Genomic DNA, 15438 nt, shown 5'->3' on the forward strand with positions numbered 1-15438 from the left:
GTTACATTCTGAATTGGATTATTTTAGAAAGTTTTGGAAAACTCTTTCTTGGGAGGTGGCTCCAGAAGGTACTCTTCAGGTGGTTGGATATGGTCCCGCTTTAGAGGCAGACATTGATATGGAAGAGCTTTCTAAACTCTTTAACGAATTTCCGTGGTATTTCTCATTGGTTCTGTCTTAATAATGGGAATGAAGCTTTTCTTCTCAAAATTTTGAGCTGTGATATTTTTGAATCTAAATCTAAGTAATCAGTCTCTGCGTGGTTATGACTTCTTGGATTCACAGAATTAATTGAGGTTTTGGTTCAACTTTCGTTCTGTAGGAAGGCTCAAGGAAGGTGAGCTTTTTCTTCTACCATTGTAGACTCTCAATTTTATAACATAGGAGCTTAAGAAAAAAAGTAACAATAGTCCTTAGGAAAATAGCCAAGCTTAGGATATTGAACTTAGTTTTCAGGATAGCTAATATTTTCAGCACCATTCATCAAATTTTGTGAACTTAAGGGATCATTTGTTATTTTTGTCTGCATAGTATATATGGTTGAGGGCATATAACTTGATCAGCAGTTCAAACATACTCATCTTAAAACCTTTTCTTATTGTGAAGTGTAACATGCACAGAAGTACCAAAAGCAGCTTGAGGATTGATCCCTGGGAAACCGTTTAAGGAGGACCCCCCCCAAACAATGTCTCTGTCTCCCTGAAAGTTTCCCCTTCCCAGGTTTGTGTACTTCCTGCTCCACTGCTTCTCTTGATCATTTTATGCATGTGCCCCATGACAACTGGGTTGTTTAAGCCTTTTATAAACTTCACACATGAGGTGTGATGTTTGTTGTAGGGTTTTCTTTGTAGATGCATATGAAGGATATTTTCTTTACATATGAAGGATGTTTTCTTCTGTTTCTGCTTTGTGATGAGGTTTTAGTTGTGAATGGATATTAAGTTTCATGAAATACTTTTTCTACATCTCTTGATGATCATAGTTTTTTTTCTTTTGTCCTATTAATGTGTGAAGTATTGATTTTTCAAATATTAAATCAACTTTTCATTTCTGAAATAAAAATACTTTGGTCATATTAATAGATGTTGCTGGTCTTGTGTTGTTGTTGTTGTTTTTTTTTACTAGTTTTGCATCTGTTTGTGAGGTTGGCCTGTAATTTTCTTGTAACGCCCTATAATTTACTGATAACCACCACTTCAGACTACCAAAGAAGCTATAATTCAGGAAGATGCAGCTTCCTTTCAATCCCTGTTAATTTCTGTTTACAATCTGTCAGCTGAAAATGCTAGCTAGTAGAGAGAAACAAGCTGATGGATCTGATTGTACAAAAACATAACAGCCATTCAAAGTTTTGGTGATCCATGTTGGCTAGTCTTTCAGAATGAGTTGGAGAATATTCTTTCCTCTTGTTTTTTGGAAGGAATTTGTATAAAATTGGTAGAGTAGGCCAATCATCTTGGTCTGTAGTTTGTGAACTTAAGGAGTCATTTGTTATTTTTGTCTGCATACTATATATGGTTGAGGGCATATAACTTGATCAGCAGTTCGGACATACCTGATACCTTTTTTTCCTACCAATTTTATTGATAAGTATTGACCTACAGCACTGTATAACTTTAAGGTACTTAAGATAATGATTCAATTTATATATATAATGAATTGATTATCACAGTGTTTAGTGACTATCAATCTCTTCAAATAAATAAAAAATTAAAGAAATGGAAATTTTTTTTTTCCTTGTAATGAGAACTCTTAGGATTTACTCTGTCAACAACATATACAGCTCTGTTAATTTATCATGTTACATCCCTAGTACATATTTAGCCTATAAGTTTGTACGTTTTGACTGCCTTTATCCCATTCATCCTCTCCTTATCCCCGACTTCTGACAACCACAAATCTGATCTCTTTTCCTATGAGTTTGTTTGAATGTTTTTGAAGTATAATTGACCTACAACACTTAGTTTTTGTTACGCAGTATAATGATTTGATATTTCTGTACATTTCAAAATGATCATCACAATAAATCTAGTTATCATCTGTCACCATACAAAGAAGTTACCTAATTATTGACTGTGTTCTCCACACTACATTTGTTATTAGCGTGACTCATTTCTTTTCCAACTGGAAGTTTAGGTACCTCTTCATCTCCCTTATATGTTTCTTTCCTCCCCTAACTCCTGTCCCCACTGGCAATCACCTCTTTGCTCTCTGTATCTAGAACAATGTTTCTCTTTTGTTCTGTTTGTTCATTGTTTTTCAGATTCCACATGTAAGTGAAATGATATGTTATTTATCTTTCTCTGTCTGGCTTATTTATCCATAATACCTCCTAGATCCATCCCTGTTGTTGCAAATGGCAAGATTTCATCCTTTCTTATAGTTGAGTAATATTCCATTGTTTATATATGCAACGTATAGTCTTTATCTGTGCATTTATGCTGGGCCCTTAGGTTGCTTCTGTATTTTGGCTGTTGTCAATAATGTGGAATTCACCATAGGGGTGCATATATCATTTCTAATTAGTGTTTTTGTTTTCTTTGGTTAGATACCCAAGAGTGGAGTTGTTGGAGCTTTTTAGTTTGATGTAGTCCCATTTGTTTACTTTTATTTCCCTTGCCTAGGACACATGCAGAAAAATATCGTTAGGATCAATGTCAGAGAGTACACTGCCTTTATTTTCATTTATTTTTTTTGCTTTTTAGGGCCACATCCAAGGCATATGGAGATTGCCAGGCTAGGGATCGAATGGGAGCTACAGCTGCTGGCCTACGCCACAGCCATAGCAACCCAGGATCTGAGCCGTGTCTTCGACCTACATTACAGCTCACAGCAATGCTAGATCCTTAACCCACTGAATGAGGCCAGGGATTGAACCTGCAACCTCATGGCTCCTAGTTGGATTCATTTCTCCTATGCCTGACAGGAGCTCCTGTATTTTCTTTTATAAGTTTATGGTTTAAGGTATTACATATAAGTCTGTAATCCATTTTGAATTTATTTTTTTCATGGTGTAAGAGAGTGGTTCAGTTTGAATCTTTTGCATGTGGCTGTCTAGTTTTCCCAACACCATTTATAGAAGTACTGTCTTTTCCTCATTGTGTATTCTTGCCTTCTTTGTTTTAGATTAATTGCCCAATAAGAGTGGGTTCATTTCATCATTTCATCCATGTGTCTATTTTAGTTTCAATATCATACTCTCTGGATTACTGTAGCTTTGTAGTATAATTTGAACAGGGAGCATGATACCTCCAGCTTTGTTATTCTTCTTTTTTTAATTTTCTTTTTATGACTGCACCTGCAGCATATGGAAGTTCCCAGACCGATGCTACAGGCACAGCAATGCTGGACTGAGCTGCAGCTGTAACCTATGCTGCAGCTTGTGGCAGTGCTGGGTCCTTAACCTACTGAGGGAGGCCAGGGATTGAAACTGCATCCTTAGGGCACTATGTTGGGTTCCTAACCTGCTGAGCCACAATGGGAACTCCCACCTTTGTTTTTCTTTCACAGGATTGTTTTGGCTATTTGAGGTCTTTTGTGTTTCCTTAAAATTTTAGAATTATTTGTCCAAGTTCTGTGAAAAATGCTGGTTTTTTAAAAATTGATGTACAGTTGATTTACAATATTTATGTTTCAGTGATTCACAATTTTTAAAGATTATACTCTATTTGTAATTATTATAAAATGTTGCCTATATTCCCTGTGCTATACAGTATATCCTTTTAGCTTATTTTATATATAGTAGTTTGTACCACTCAGTCCCCTATCCCTATCTTGCTTCTCCTTCTTCCTCTCTACCACTAGTAACCACTAGTTTTTCTCTACATCTGACCCTGTTTCTTTTCTGTTATATTCAGTAGTTTTATTTTTTAGATTCCATGTATAAGTGATATATACATATTTGTCTTTTACTCTCTGACTTATTTCATTAAAGCATAATACCCTCTAGGTCCATCCATGTTGTTGCAAATGGAAAAATTTCATTCTTTTTATGGCTGAATAGTATTCTGTTGTATGTATTTTTATATACGACCTCTTTATCCATCCATCTGTTGATGGGCACTTGGTTGTTTCCACTTTTTGGCTGTTGTGACTAATGCTGCTGTGAACATGGGTGTGTAGATGTCTGAGTCCCCACTTTTACTTCTTTTGGGTAAGTGTTCAAAAGTAGGATTGCTGAATCATGTGGTAATTCCATGTTTAATTTCTTAAGGAATTGCTGTACTGTTTTTCACAGCAGCTGTACTGTTTTACATTTTCATGGTCAGTGCACAAGGAAAGGTTCTAATTTCTCTACCTCCTTGCCAAAACTGTTTTTTTTTTTAAATGAGCGCATCCTATTTGTATAAAGTGCTATTATATTATAGTTTTGATTTGGTTTTCCCTAATGATTGGGGGTGTTGACCATCCATTTTTGTATTTGCTGGCCATACACACATCTTTGGAGAAACATCTTTTCAAGTCTTTTTCCTACCTTTGAATCATATTTGTTGTTGTTACTGTTAAGTAAGAGGAGTTTGTTATGTGTCTAGATATATATGATTTGCAAATATTTTCTCTCAATCTACAGGTTGCTTTTTCACTGTTAATAATGTACTTTTTATTTTTATTTATTTTTTATTAAAAAAAATTTTTTTTTGGCTGCCTCATGGCACATGGTGTTCCCAGGCCAGGGATCAGATCTGAAGCATAGCTGTGACCCAGGATGCAGCTTCGGCAACACTGTGCTGTGGCTGGGAATCAAACCTGCCTCCCAGCCCTCCCAGGATGCCACTGATCCTGTTTCACCATAGCAGGAACTCCTGATTGTTATTTTTGATGAAGTCCAACTTATCCATTTTTTCTTGCTCATGTTTTTGGTGTCTTGTCCAAGAAATCATTGCCAAATCCGATGTCATGGTGTTTTCCTCCTGTGTTTTCTTCTGTTTTGTATTTTATAGTTTTTTTATATTTAGGTCTTTGATCTATTTTGAGTTAATTTTTGTGTATAGTAAAAGGTAAGGTTCTAACTTGATTCATTTGCAATTGGATATTCAGTTTTACCAGCACCATTTGTTGTAAAGACCCCATTGAATCTCTCCATTGAATAGTCTTGGCACTCTTGTCAGGAAACATTTGACTATATATTGTGAGAACTTATTTCTGGGCTCTCTGTTCTCTTCTGTTGATCTAAATGTCTGTCATTATGCAGGTACCACACTGTTCTTTATTTTTTCTTTTATTCTTTCTTAGAGTTTAAGCTAACATTTTTCTAACTTTTTCAGAAATGATACTTATTAACACACTGATGTTTTTGTAATGTGTTTGTTATGAAAATTTTCTAACAGAAATAAAAGTAGAGAGAATAATATAATGAATGTAGAATAATAAGCATTCATCCTCCCCAAGCACTCCTACTAAACATTTTATTTGTTTGGTTGATATTATTTTAAAGCATATTTCCATCTTTAAAACATTTAAACACACTTTACCTGTTAATGATAAGAACTTTTGGGGGAGAATAAAAACACAATGTCATCATCCTGTCTAAACTGTGATTCCTTAATCTTTTTATTAGTGGTTCTTTTGAATTGGCATCTAAATAAGTTCTGCAATTTGTAGTTGAGTGTTGTATGTTTCTAGTCCTTTTTTCCCCTAAATTCATATCTGTAGGCTCTCTCCTACCTCTCTTTGGTCATACTGTTTATTTTTCAAAGAAGTAGGACATTTGGAGACTTTGACATTTTCTCAACTTGGTGATTGCATTCTCTTCTTCGTGATTGCATTCTCTTCTTCAGGTCTTAACATCTTCTGTCAGTTACATTTTCTCTGAACTGCTGATTATATGTATAGGCTTGATGAGATTGGGTTTCAGTTTTGATGAATCAGAACATGTCCAAGGTCATGCTGTGTGCTTTCTGTTTCATGGGCTTAGAGGCCTGCGGTGCTGGTTGACCCCACCTTCAGTTCTGACCAGATGACCCAGGGCGTTCATGTATGGTGTGTCCTCTCTACAACCCCACAGTGGCCTTGCCCTCAGCTGTTTGGTAGCATGAGGTACAATTTGCACAGGAAGGATACAATCCCAGCTTGCTTCACCACTGCCCTCCACCCCACTTTAACCATTTTTTGTAATATTGAATTAGACCAATAAGATTTTCTCTTTGTTTGAGCATCATTACAAACTCATTAAATTTTATCAATTTTATATTTATTAACTTACTTTTTAGCTTTTATTTTTTCCTAATACATTTAAAGATATAAATGCCCTCAAACATGCACATTTAGCTATGTTTCACAAGTGTTGATCTGTAATATTTTAGTTATTGTTCATTTCAATGGACTTTCTAATTTCCATAGTCATTTTTTTCTGGGAATTTTGGGTGAATCATAAATATATTTCATAATTTTCAAATATGTGGAGATTTTTGTTTCTGTCCCCCATTTCTGATTTAACTGCATTGTAGTCATTGCTCATGCTCTGTAACTTGCCTTACTTGAAATTTTCGAGATTTGCTTTAATGCTTGGTATATGGCCAGACTTGCTATTGATCTGCTTACATGGTGTTTTTGTTTTTGTTTTTAAATCACTCTGTATCCTTGCTGAATTTTTGTTTGTGGTGTTAGTTACATGAAGAAGTCTGTTAATGTCTCATTGTGATTGTGGATTTGTCTATTTCCCCTTGTAGTTCTTTCACACAATTTGTTCTAGTCGTTTTATCTATTGATCTATTGATTCATTGATTTTGGTTTCTGTATACACAGAGTCATTTTTTACAGGTCAGAACTGTAGAAATAATGAGGAAGTGACACTTATACGCAAAGCTGATTTGGAGAACCACAATAAAGATGGAGGCTTCTGGACTGTGATTGATGGGAAAGTGTATGATATAAAGGACTTCCAGACGCAGTCATTAACGGGAAACAGTATTCTCGGTAAGACCTCATTTTTTACTTTATGCTTCAAAATTGTTGATGTGTCATTTTAAGCAGAACTTATGGCTATCTTAGCCCCTGTGCATTTTAGTCTGTCTGTGACTTTGGTTTCTGTCCTATCACAAACAAATGGAGGCACATTTGAAATTTTTTTTTTTGTCTGCACTGTGGCCTGTGGAAGGGATCCAGTCCACACCACAGTCGCTGCAGCACCAGATCCTTTACCTGCTATACCACAAAGGAATTTCCTTGAAGCATTTTTTTTATCATTATGCATTTTTCATTGCAACCCTTCCCTTGTTGGAATTATTCAGGGTTCCGAGCTGGCCTAGGCAGCTCTGGGAGAGGGTGAGAGATTATTTTAATTTTCTAACCCTCACTTCAGATTTTAGCTACCTAATCTATTTCCTACTTGTCATTTCTGCTATAAATGCCTAGTCCAGTTGAACTGAAGTCATGTCACTTCTGTCTGTTTTGTTTCAGCTCAGTTTGTAGGGGAGGACCCAGTGGTAGCTTTGGAAGCTGCTTTGCAGTTTGAGGACACGCGGGAGTCAATGCACGCCTTCTGTGTTGGCCAGTATCTGGAGGTGAGGCTGTGTGATACCAAGGTGGACATCAGTGGATCTCTGAATATTTCTGACAAGGGGATTTTACCCTAAGTATTGATAACTGGGACTTGGGGGAAGGTGGTCATTAAGTTTTAAACATGAGGATCTTTTAGAGTTTTTCTTCATAGATCAACTTAAATTTATTCATCTTGAGATATATTATGTACTGGCCTTAAAAAATTATTTTAAAATTGTCGATTTGTGAGAAATGTTCCGCACACAGAAAAAGAGGTTAATTTTTTGTGTTTAAGATTTTATTGTAATCCTGTGTGGAATTTGGAAGGGCTTACCATCTTGAAATAGTGTATTTTTTGGGGAAGAACTGTTTAGTTGCATAATTTTTAGAATAGAAATATATCCATTCTGCATACTCATGAACATTGAAATTTCTGTATTGGGATTGGTTTTCCAGATATGGACCCAGAGGTAATAAAATGTATTAAATGCCTTACGGGTAAGACTTAAAACATTTTGTGAAGGGAAAATGAACTTAGTTTCTAAATTTTCTAATGTAACTGGCAGGGTTTAAGATGATTTTCATTTGTACTCTTTCTTTTCTGTTTGTTCTTTGTTTGAATACACTTATTTCCTCCACGTGTATAGTCACAGTTCACTAACTCATAGCAATATCTGTCATCTCATATTTTTGGGGTTTTTTTGGGGGGGTTCTTTATACATATAACATTTCTATATGTTTTTGGAAGCATTGTGTACAGTTACTCTGGAAACTTCTATTTGATTCTTTTTTTTTTTTTTTTTTTTTTTTTCCTGTCTTTTTGCCTTTTCTTGGGCCACTCCCGTGCATATGGAGGTTCCCAGGCTAGGGGTCTAATCGGAGCTGTAGCCGCCAGCCTACACCAGAGCCACAGCAACGTGGGATCTGAGCCGCGTCTGCAACCTACACCACAGCTCATGGCAATGCCGGATCCTTAACCCACTGAGCTAGGCCAGGGATCAAACCCGCAACCTCACGGTTCCTAGTCGGATTCGTTAACCACTGTGCCACAATGGGAACTCCTTCTATATGATTCTTTAAGGAATTTTCTAGCTAAGTCATTTATAAGATTTTGTACCAGTAGACCTATGTGTTTACTCTCTGCTTTGTAGGGCATGTGTGGCTTGTGTCTTTTATTTTGGCAGCAGCCTGAGCTCATTATTATAGGATATAATCTTTATTATGGTGTTTTTTTTCAGGATAAAAGCTGTTATTCTTCTTGGTTTAAGTGTTTAATTAACACTGTTTTCTCATACTAATGATGAAATTTATCTTTCCCAGCCTGACCAAGAAGTCGTTACCATACCAGATTTGGGAAGTCTGTCTTCACCCTTGATAGACACTGAGAGGAATCTGGGCCTGCTTCTTGGATTACATGCTTCCTATTTAGCTATGAGCACACCACTGTCTCCAGTTGAGGTTGAATGTGCCAGTAAGAAAAATTTCATTTTCTGCTAACAGATTAGCAGGTTATTTCAGCTGAGTTGTAAGTGCCATTAAGAATTGAACAGAAAGGGGAGTTCCTGTTGGCTTAGCAGGTTACGAACCCAACTAGTATCTATGAGGACATGGGTTCAACCCCTGGCCTCACTCAGTGGGTTAAGGATCTGGCATTGTCATGATCTGTGGTGTAGGTCACAGACACAGTTCATATCTGGTGTGGATGTGGCTGGCAGCTGCAGCTCTGATTGGGCCCCTAGCCTGGGAATTTCCACATGCTGCAGGAGTGGCCCCAAAAAAGTGAAAAAGAAAAAAAAAAAAGATTAGAAAAGGAAAAATCAACACAGTTATTGATGAGGAAAAATAAGGACAGTGAGACTAAACCAGTTAATTAGAAATTGCTGTGAGCGGCTTGCATTTATACTCACAACCTCTGGCGGAAAAGGAAGCTAACAGGTGTGTAGGAAGGTTGTCCTGTGCCTGATCTCACTTCTGCATCCTCTAACAGATGGGCTCAGCTCAGCTGTCATCTCCTCGTGTGCCCAGAAATCCAGGTGGTGTGAATCAGCCCTTCCTCTTGAGAGTACTGTTCTGTTGGAGGATTGTGTTTTTACAAGACTCATACCAAATACATGGGATGGCAACCTTTGTAACCACTTAGAGTATTAAATTTTCTCCATAACCCATAATATAGGTTTAAATATCCCTTCACATATTTGTACATTTCTCCATCCATCTTTTTATTGACCATTCAACAAGCATCTATCAAGTAATTACTTCTGTGAGTTACCATGTTAGGCAGCAAGAGAGTAGGTATAGAATTAGTTACACTTCTGCCCTCAGGTGCTTCCTTTGTGATGACGAGCCAGACATGATAAGCAGATCAGGTTGGATGGTGGTAAAGGATAAAGTGGAGACGTGTAAGTGGATTGGGAGTTGGAGAGTAGGTGGAGAGAAAGACTTTGTGGATGTGGAGCCATCCTGAAATTAGTGTCCCAGCAGACTGGGTATGTGAGGGCATCAATGAGAAAATCAGCTTTGAGCTGCTCATCATGTATGTGGAGGGTCAGTGGAGAAGGCTAGTGGACAAGGATGGCCATGGCACCTGCTCAGCCTGTCTTCCAGAGCAAAAGTGCTAGGTGCTTTGCTGCCTACAGAGCTTCTAAGACAGTGAGTGGACTTGTCCTCTTCCTCCAGAGATCTGAAGTACTGTAGACTTGCAGGTAAGCATCTCAATCAGTGAGAAACTGGGAAATGTCAGAGTAGAGGGGGGCAGTAAGTTCTGTGGGCCCAGTGTAGGGAAGTCTCCCCATTCTAGGATATCAGAAGCCACCATCGGAGCAGTATCTTTGAGAGACAAGAGGGAGTTCTAAATGGAGAGAGCCAGGGATGGTCTGATCACATTTGCATTTTAGAAGTATTGTGGCATTTTGGAGAATGTCTCTGGATGCTCTAAAATCTAAATTTCTAGTAAAAGAACAGTGACTGCACCCAAGATTTGATTGCTGGGGTTTTGGAGGAATTTTTTTTTTTTTTTTTTTTTTTTTTTGTCTTTTTGTATTTTTAGGGCCACACCTGCAGCACATGGAGGTTCCCAGGCTAGGGATCCATTCGGAGCTATAGCCGCCGGCCTACACCACAGCCACAGCAACTTGGGATCCAAGCCGTGTCTGTGACCTACACCACAGCTCACAGCAATGCCAGATCCTTAACCCACTGAGCAAGGCCAGGGATCAAACCCATGTCGTCATGGATGCTAGTCGGGTTCGCTAACTGCTGAGCCATGATGGGAACTTCTGGAGGAATATTTTGATGGTATAAATTATTGAAAAGATATGTAGTTATGTACAAACTGATTATTTTTTGGTGAGTCTCACTCCCCTTATCATAGCAGTTATAATGAGTTGTCCCCATTTGCACTGATGGATGGCATCTTCTTGTGGGGCTTGGCCTGTGCCTCATATAGGTCTCTTACAGTCCACTGGATCTTATGTCTCCAAAGAGCCATCTCTTACTTCTGTGTTCAGTAGGCTGTCATTGTTTTTAATTGACTAATACCCTAGAGGAGATGTGGCTGCCCTGAGCATGTTCTCCATGGAACTCCTCACATAGGCTGTTCCCTTACCTCAATACTTGGCATCTTGGTCTTCATTCAGATTCCAGCAAATTCCTTCCTCTGAATAGTGGGGAGCTTGCTGCCAAACACTCAGTCCACCATGTAGTGTGGCGTACAGCTATCCCAATTGAAACTGATTGATGGCTTGTGTAAGCGGTGCCTCAATACTGTTCTCCCTGTTAGAAAGCAAAGCCCCCGTCTTCACATGGTACCTGTGGAACCAGACAGTTCCTTGAGCAAGTATCTGGTAAATGTTGGGCTGGAACTGTTAGATTGGATTCTGATCCCATGCTCAAGATGTGATGAGTAACCGGAAAGTTTTTTTTCATGTAGATACAGGAATTATAAGCCAATTTACATAAATATATTAGATGTGGGTTTGAATTTCATCTTTTCAGTGAAGCACTTAGTTCTCTTTTTTTTTCCCAGTATTTATTTCTGAACAATGCATTCAGGTGTATTTTGAACATTTGTATGTGCACTTTCTAGAGTGGCTTCAGTCATCCATCTTCTCTGGAGGCCTGCAGACCAGCCAGATCCACTACAGTTACAATGAGGAGAAAGACGAGGACCACTGCAGCTCTCCTGGGGGCACTCCTGCCAGCAAGTCCCGGCTCTGCTCCCATAGACGAGCCCTGGGTGACCATTCCCAGGCATTCCTGCAAGCCATTGCTGACAATAACATTCAGGATCACAACGTGAAGGTGAGCAAGGCCTTCCCACACTCATTGTCCTCTGTTTCCTTTAGGACTTTGACACATGAATACTCTAGCACAGACTTTGTGTACATATTTTTTGGAGGGCTTGTTTTGAGGTGAAAGGCTGGTTTAGTTCAATGTGCCGGTGGGGTTTCAGAAGATGATCGCAAATGCTTCAGAAGCTATGGCGTGGAACTTGGTTTGGAGTTCATGATGGTGTTGTGAGAGAGGCTCTGAAGTTACCGCCAGCTGTTTCTGTTGCAGGACTTTCTGTGTCAAATAGAGAGGTACTGTAGGCAGTGCCACTTGACCACGCCCATCACCTTTCCTCCTGAGCATCCTGTGGAGGAGGTCGGCCGCTTGCTATTATGTTGCCTCTTAAAACATGAAGATTTAGGTATGAAAGTCAATATTTTAGCTATACTATAGATTGTTCAGCTGCCATATAGTACGCATTTATGCCTATGCTGCCCTTTCTTTTAAATGTCTTTTGCAGGTCACGTGGCATTATCTTTAGTTCATGCAGGTGCCCTTGGTATTGAGCAGGTAAAACACAGAACATTGCCTAAATCAGTGGTGGATGTTTGTAGAGTTGTCTACCAAGCAAAATGTTCACTCATTAAGGTAAATAGATGTTGATTCTCTTTCCTCAGTGCTTTGTGCACACTTGGTGAAGTATTTGTTGTTAAATTGTCCTTTCATATTTAACTTTGTAGACACATCAAGAACAGGGTCGTTCTTACAAGGAGGTTTGTGCCCCAGTCATTGAACGTTTGAGGTTCCTCTTTAATGAACTGAGACCTGCAGTTTGTAATGACCTCTCTATAATGTCCAAGTTTAAACTGTTAAGTTCTTTGCCTCGTTGGAGGAGGATTGCTCAGAAGATAATTCGAGAACGAAGGAAGAAGAGAGGTAAGAGGGTGAAAGATAGGAGGATGCTTTCAGAGTATAGGTATCCATGGTTTGAGAGGCTGTTGGCTGAGAGGCTGTGGCATTTTCATAACAGCCATAATGTTTGTTATGTGTATTATGATTTTTTTTTTTTTTTTTTTTGGGCCTCACCCTCAACACATGGAAGTTCCTGGGCCAGAGGTTGAACTTGCGCCACAGCAGTGACAATACTGGATCCCTGCTAGGCCCTTAGGGAAGTCCTGTGTATTATTTGTGATTAAATATACAAATCCTGCTTACTTTTCCAAGACATCAGATAATAATGCAACTTCGGGATTCAGTGTATTATGATACTCACCTCCATATGCTGCGGGTGAGGTGCTGAAAAAGACAAAAAATAAACAGAAAATAACTAGAGTCAGCAAGGACATGGAGAAACTGGACAAGGATAAACTAGTGGGAATGTAAAAATGTTGGAGTGCCATGGAATACTCTGGCAGTTCCTCAGCAAAGTGAACATAGGATTACCATATGACCCTGCAATTCCACTCTTAGATGTATAAACGAAAGAACTGGAGAAACAGGTGCGCAAACAAAGAAAATGTATACAAATGTTCCTAGCAGTATTACTCACCATGGCCAAAAGGCAGACTTAAGCCATTTCCAGCAGTGGATGAATGGATAAATAAAATGCAGTATATTCAGGCAATAAAATATTTCATATAAATGAAATCATATAAAATTTAGCCTTTTGTATCTGGCTTATTTCATTTAGCATTCACTGGTACTTCGTTTCTTTTTATGGCTAAAAATATTTTATTGTGTTATGATCTGGTCACTAGTAAATTGATGCTGAAAATACTGTGAACTTTATTAAATTTATGGGGAAAAGGGAGTGTTTTTTTAATCACATGTCCTGGTAATGAGCTCTGTGGGAACATTTAATCTTTTGATTAACCTTGGCTTTCTTGTAAAGAAATGTTTTTACTTGGATATATTCAGTATTCTGATACATGGAGGACTGTTATAAAAGGAACCAAAAGAGTTACTAACATTTTCAGGAAGCAGTGGTGTAGGAGTATGGAAAAGAGTTTTTGTATTAACCAAAATGTGAGTGAAGATATATATACAATACTCTATATTTTGGTCTTGTGATTAGAAACAAGGCTGTTGAAATTTCGGATTGTATTCTTATGAATTATATTGATTTATACCTGGATTACCCTATTAAACAATATTAATTACTGGGTTTTTGTGGACCTTGCAAACAGTAATGTCGTGAAAGACTACCTTGTTTTAGAAGCCATCCTGAATTGATGGTTCCTGGGCAAACTGTTAAACGATAGCTTATCCTTTCCTGAATGCAGAGATGCTCTGCATCAGTAAATATGGTAAGAACACTTTTGAGTGTTCTTTAATCCGGGTAGCTGGGTAACTCATAAGACAGCCAGTTCTGTTTGAGGAAGAACGGTCCCACCCCCACATGGCCATTGCCTCCCTGGACTCTCAGCTCACCCTGTCACTTCTTAAATGTTCTTGTGGGTTTATATATTTAATAATAACATATAAATAATTAGTATTACTGGTATTTTGTTAAATTTGATGACTCACTGGTAGGGCTCCACAGGACTCAGAAGAGCTGTTATACTCATGGTTATGGCTTGTTAACTGTGAAAGGGTACAGGTAATAATTAGCAAAAGAAAATGAGCTTGGAGGGAATTCCAAAGGAAACCAGGCCCAGGCTTCCAGTGTCCTCTCTAGGGTCATACTTGATTCTCTCAGCTGTGACAAGTGACATGCGTGAAGGGCTGTCAGCCATGGGTCCTCACCTGAGCCTCGGTGTCCAGGTCGGTGTCCAGGGTTATTGTTGAGGGTCAGTACCGTGGCTACATGGGCCTTAAAGATTGCTCTCAGCTACCCAGATTCCACCCAAAGCAGACATAGGCAGTTGCCATTTAGTCACAAGCTATCTGGTCACACTGGTGGTAAAGGTGGTCCTATGCCGCAGGCACGCAGAAACACTCTTCTCAGGCAGAACGTGCTAAGGGCTCAGAGCTCAGCTCGTAGGAGCCAGCCGAGGGCCAGCGAGGACAGGGAATTTGCAGGGTTTGAGCAACCCAGACCTTTGTTAATGTTTTCTTGCCCAGGTTTATTAGGATGTTGTTTGTAATTTATATTATATGCTGAGAAGAATTAGACTAAAATCCTCAAAGAGGATCGCATATTGGGAAGCAACACCATACAGGAGTTCCTGTCGTGGTGCAGTGGTTCACGAATCTGACTAGGAACCGTGTGGTTGTGGGTTCGATCCCTGGCCTTGCTCGGTGGGTTAAGGATCCGGCTTTGTTGCAAGTTGCAGCATGGATCACAGATGCAGCTCAGATCCTGTGTTGCTCTGGCCATGGAGTAGGCCAGCAGCTGCAGCTCTGATTTGACCCTTAGCCCAGGAACTTCCATGTGCTGCACCTGCTACCATAAAAAGAACAAGAAAAAAAAAAGACTAACGTAGAGGCATCCAGTTGATACAGTTGCACTTTGGTGACAGAACCACTGCACTAGTCCAAAATGGGCAAGCTAGGGTCTAAGGGTAAATACAGCCTGCTGCTTGCTATGTACTGTCCATGAGCTAAGGCTGGGTTTTGCATTTTTAAAATTATTTTTTTAAAAAATCAGAAGAAGAATATGTTTGATGCCTGAAAATTATATGAAGTCAAGGAGTTCCCTGGTGGCCTACAGGTCAAAGATCCAACATTGTCACTACCATAGCTCTGGTT

At 38.9% G+C, this 15438-nt stretch overlaps 1 protein-coding gene across 5 annotated transcripts in view; it reads left to right on the plus strand.

Annotated features, from left to right (window-relative positions):
* The window catches only part of HERC2 (HECT and RLD domain containing E3 ubiquitin protein ligase 2), a 211708-nt gene that overhangs the window by 82645 nt on the left and 113625 nt on the right, over positions 1–15438 (plus strand). For 3 of the 5 annotated variants that reach the window (XM_021075344.2, XM_085000194.1, XM_085000193.1), the window contains 7 exons: positions 6760–6915; positions 7399–7502; positions 8800–8950; positions 11564–11778; positions 12037–12169; positions 12269–12396; positions 12489–12684. In XM_021075344.2, the coding sequence (XP_020931003.1) occupies positions 6760–6915; positions 7399–7502; positions 8800–8950; positions 11564–11778; positions 12037–12169; positions 12269–12396; positions 12489–12684 (1083 nt within the window). Of the gene's footprint in view, positions 1–6744; positions 6916–7398; positions 7503–8799; positions 8951–11563; positions 11779–12036; positions 12170–12268; positions 12397–12488; positions 12685–15438 lie in introns of all 5 variants that reach the window. The other 2 variants (XM_021075343.2, XM_021075345.2) reach the window with 1 other exon arrangement.

Source organism: Sus scrofa, chromosome 15, assembly GCF_054392235.1.
Source record: "Sus scrofa isolate SSC_HxYL_T2T_F1_AM1 chromosome 15, Sscrofa_HxYL_maternal_Yorkshire_Landrace_v2.0, whole genome shotgun sequence".
Taxonomy (NCBI): domain Eukaryota; kingdom Metazoa; phylum Chordata; class Mammalia; order Artiodactyla; family Suidae; genus Sus; species Sus scrofa.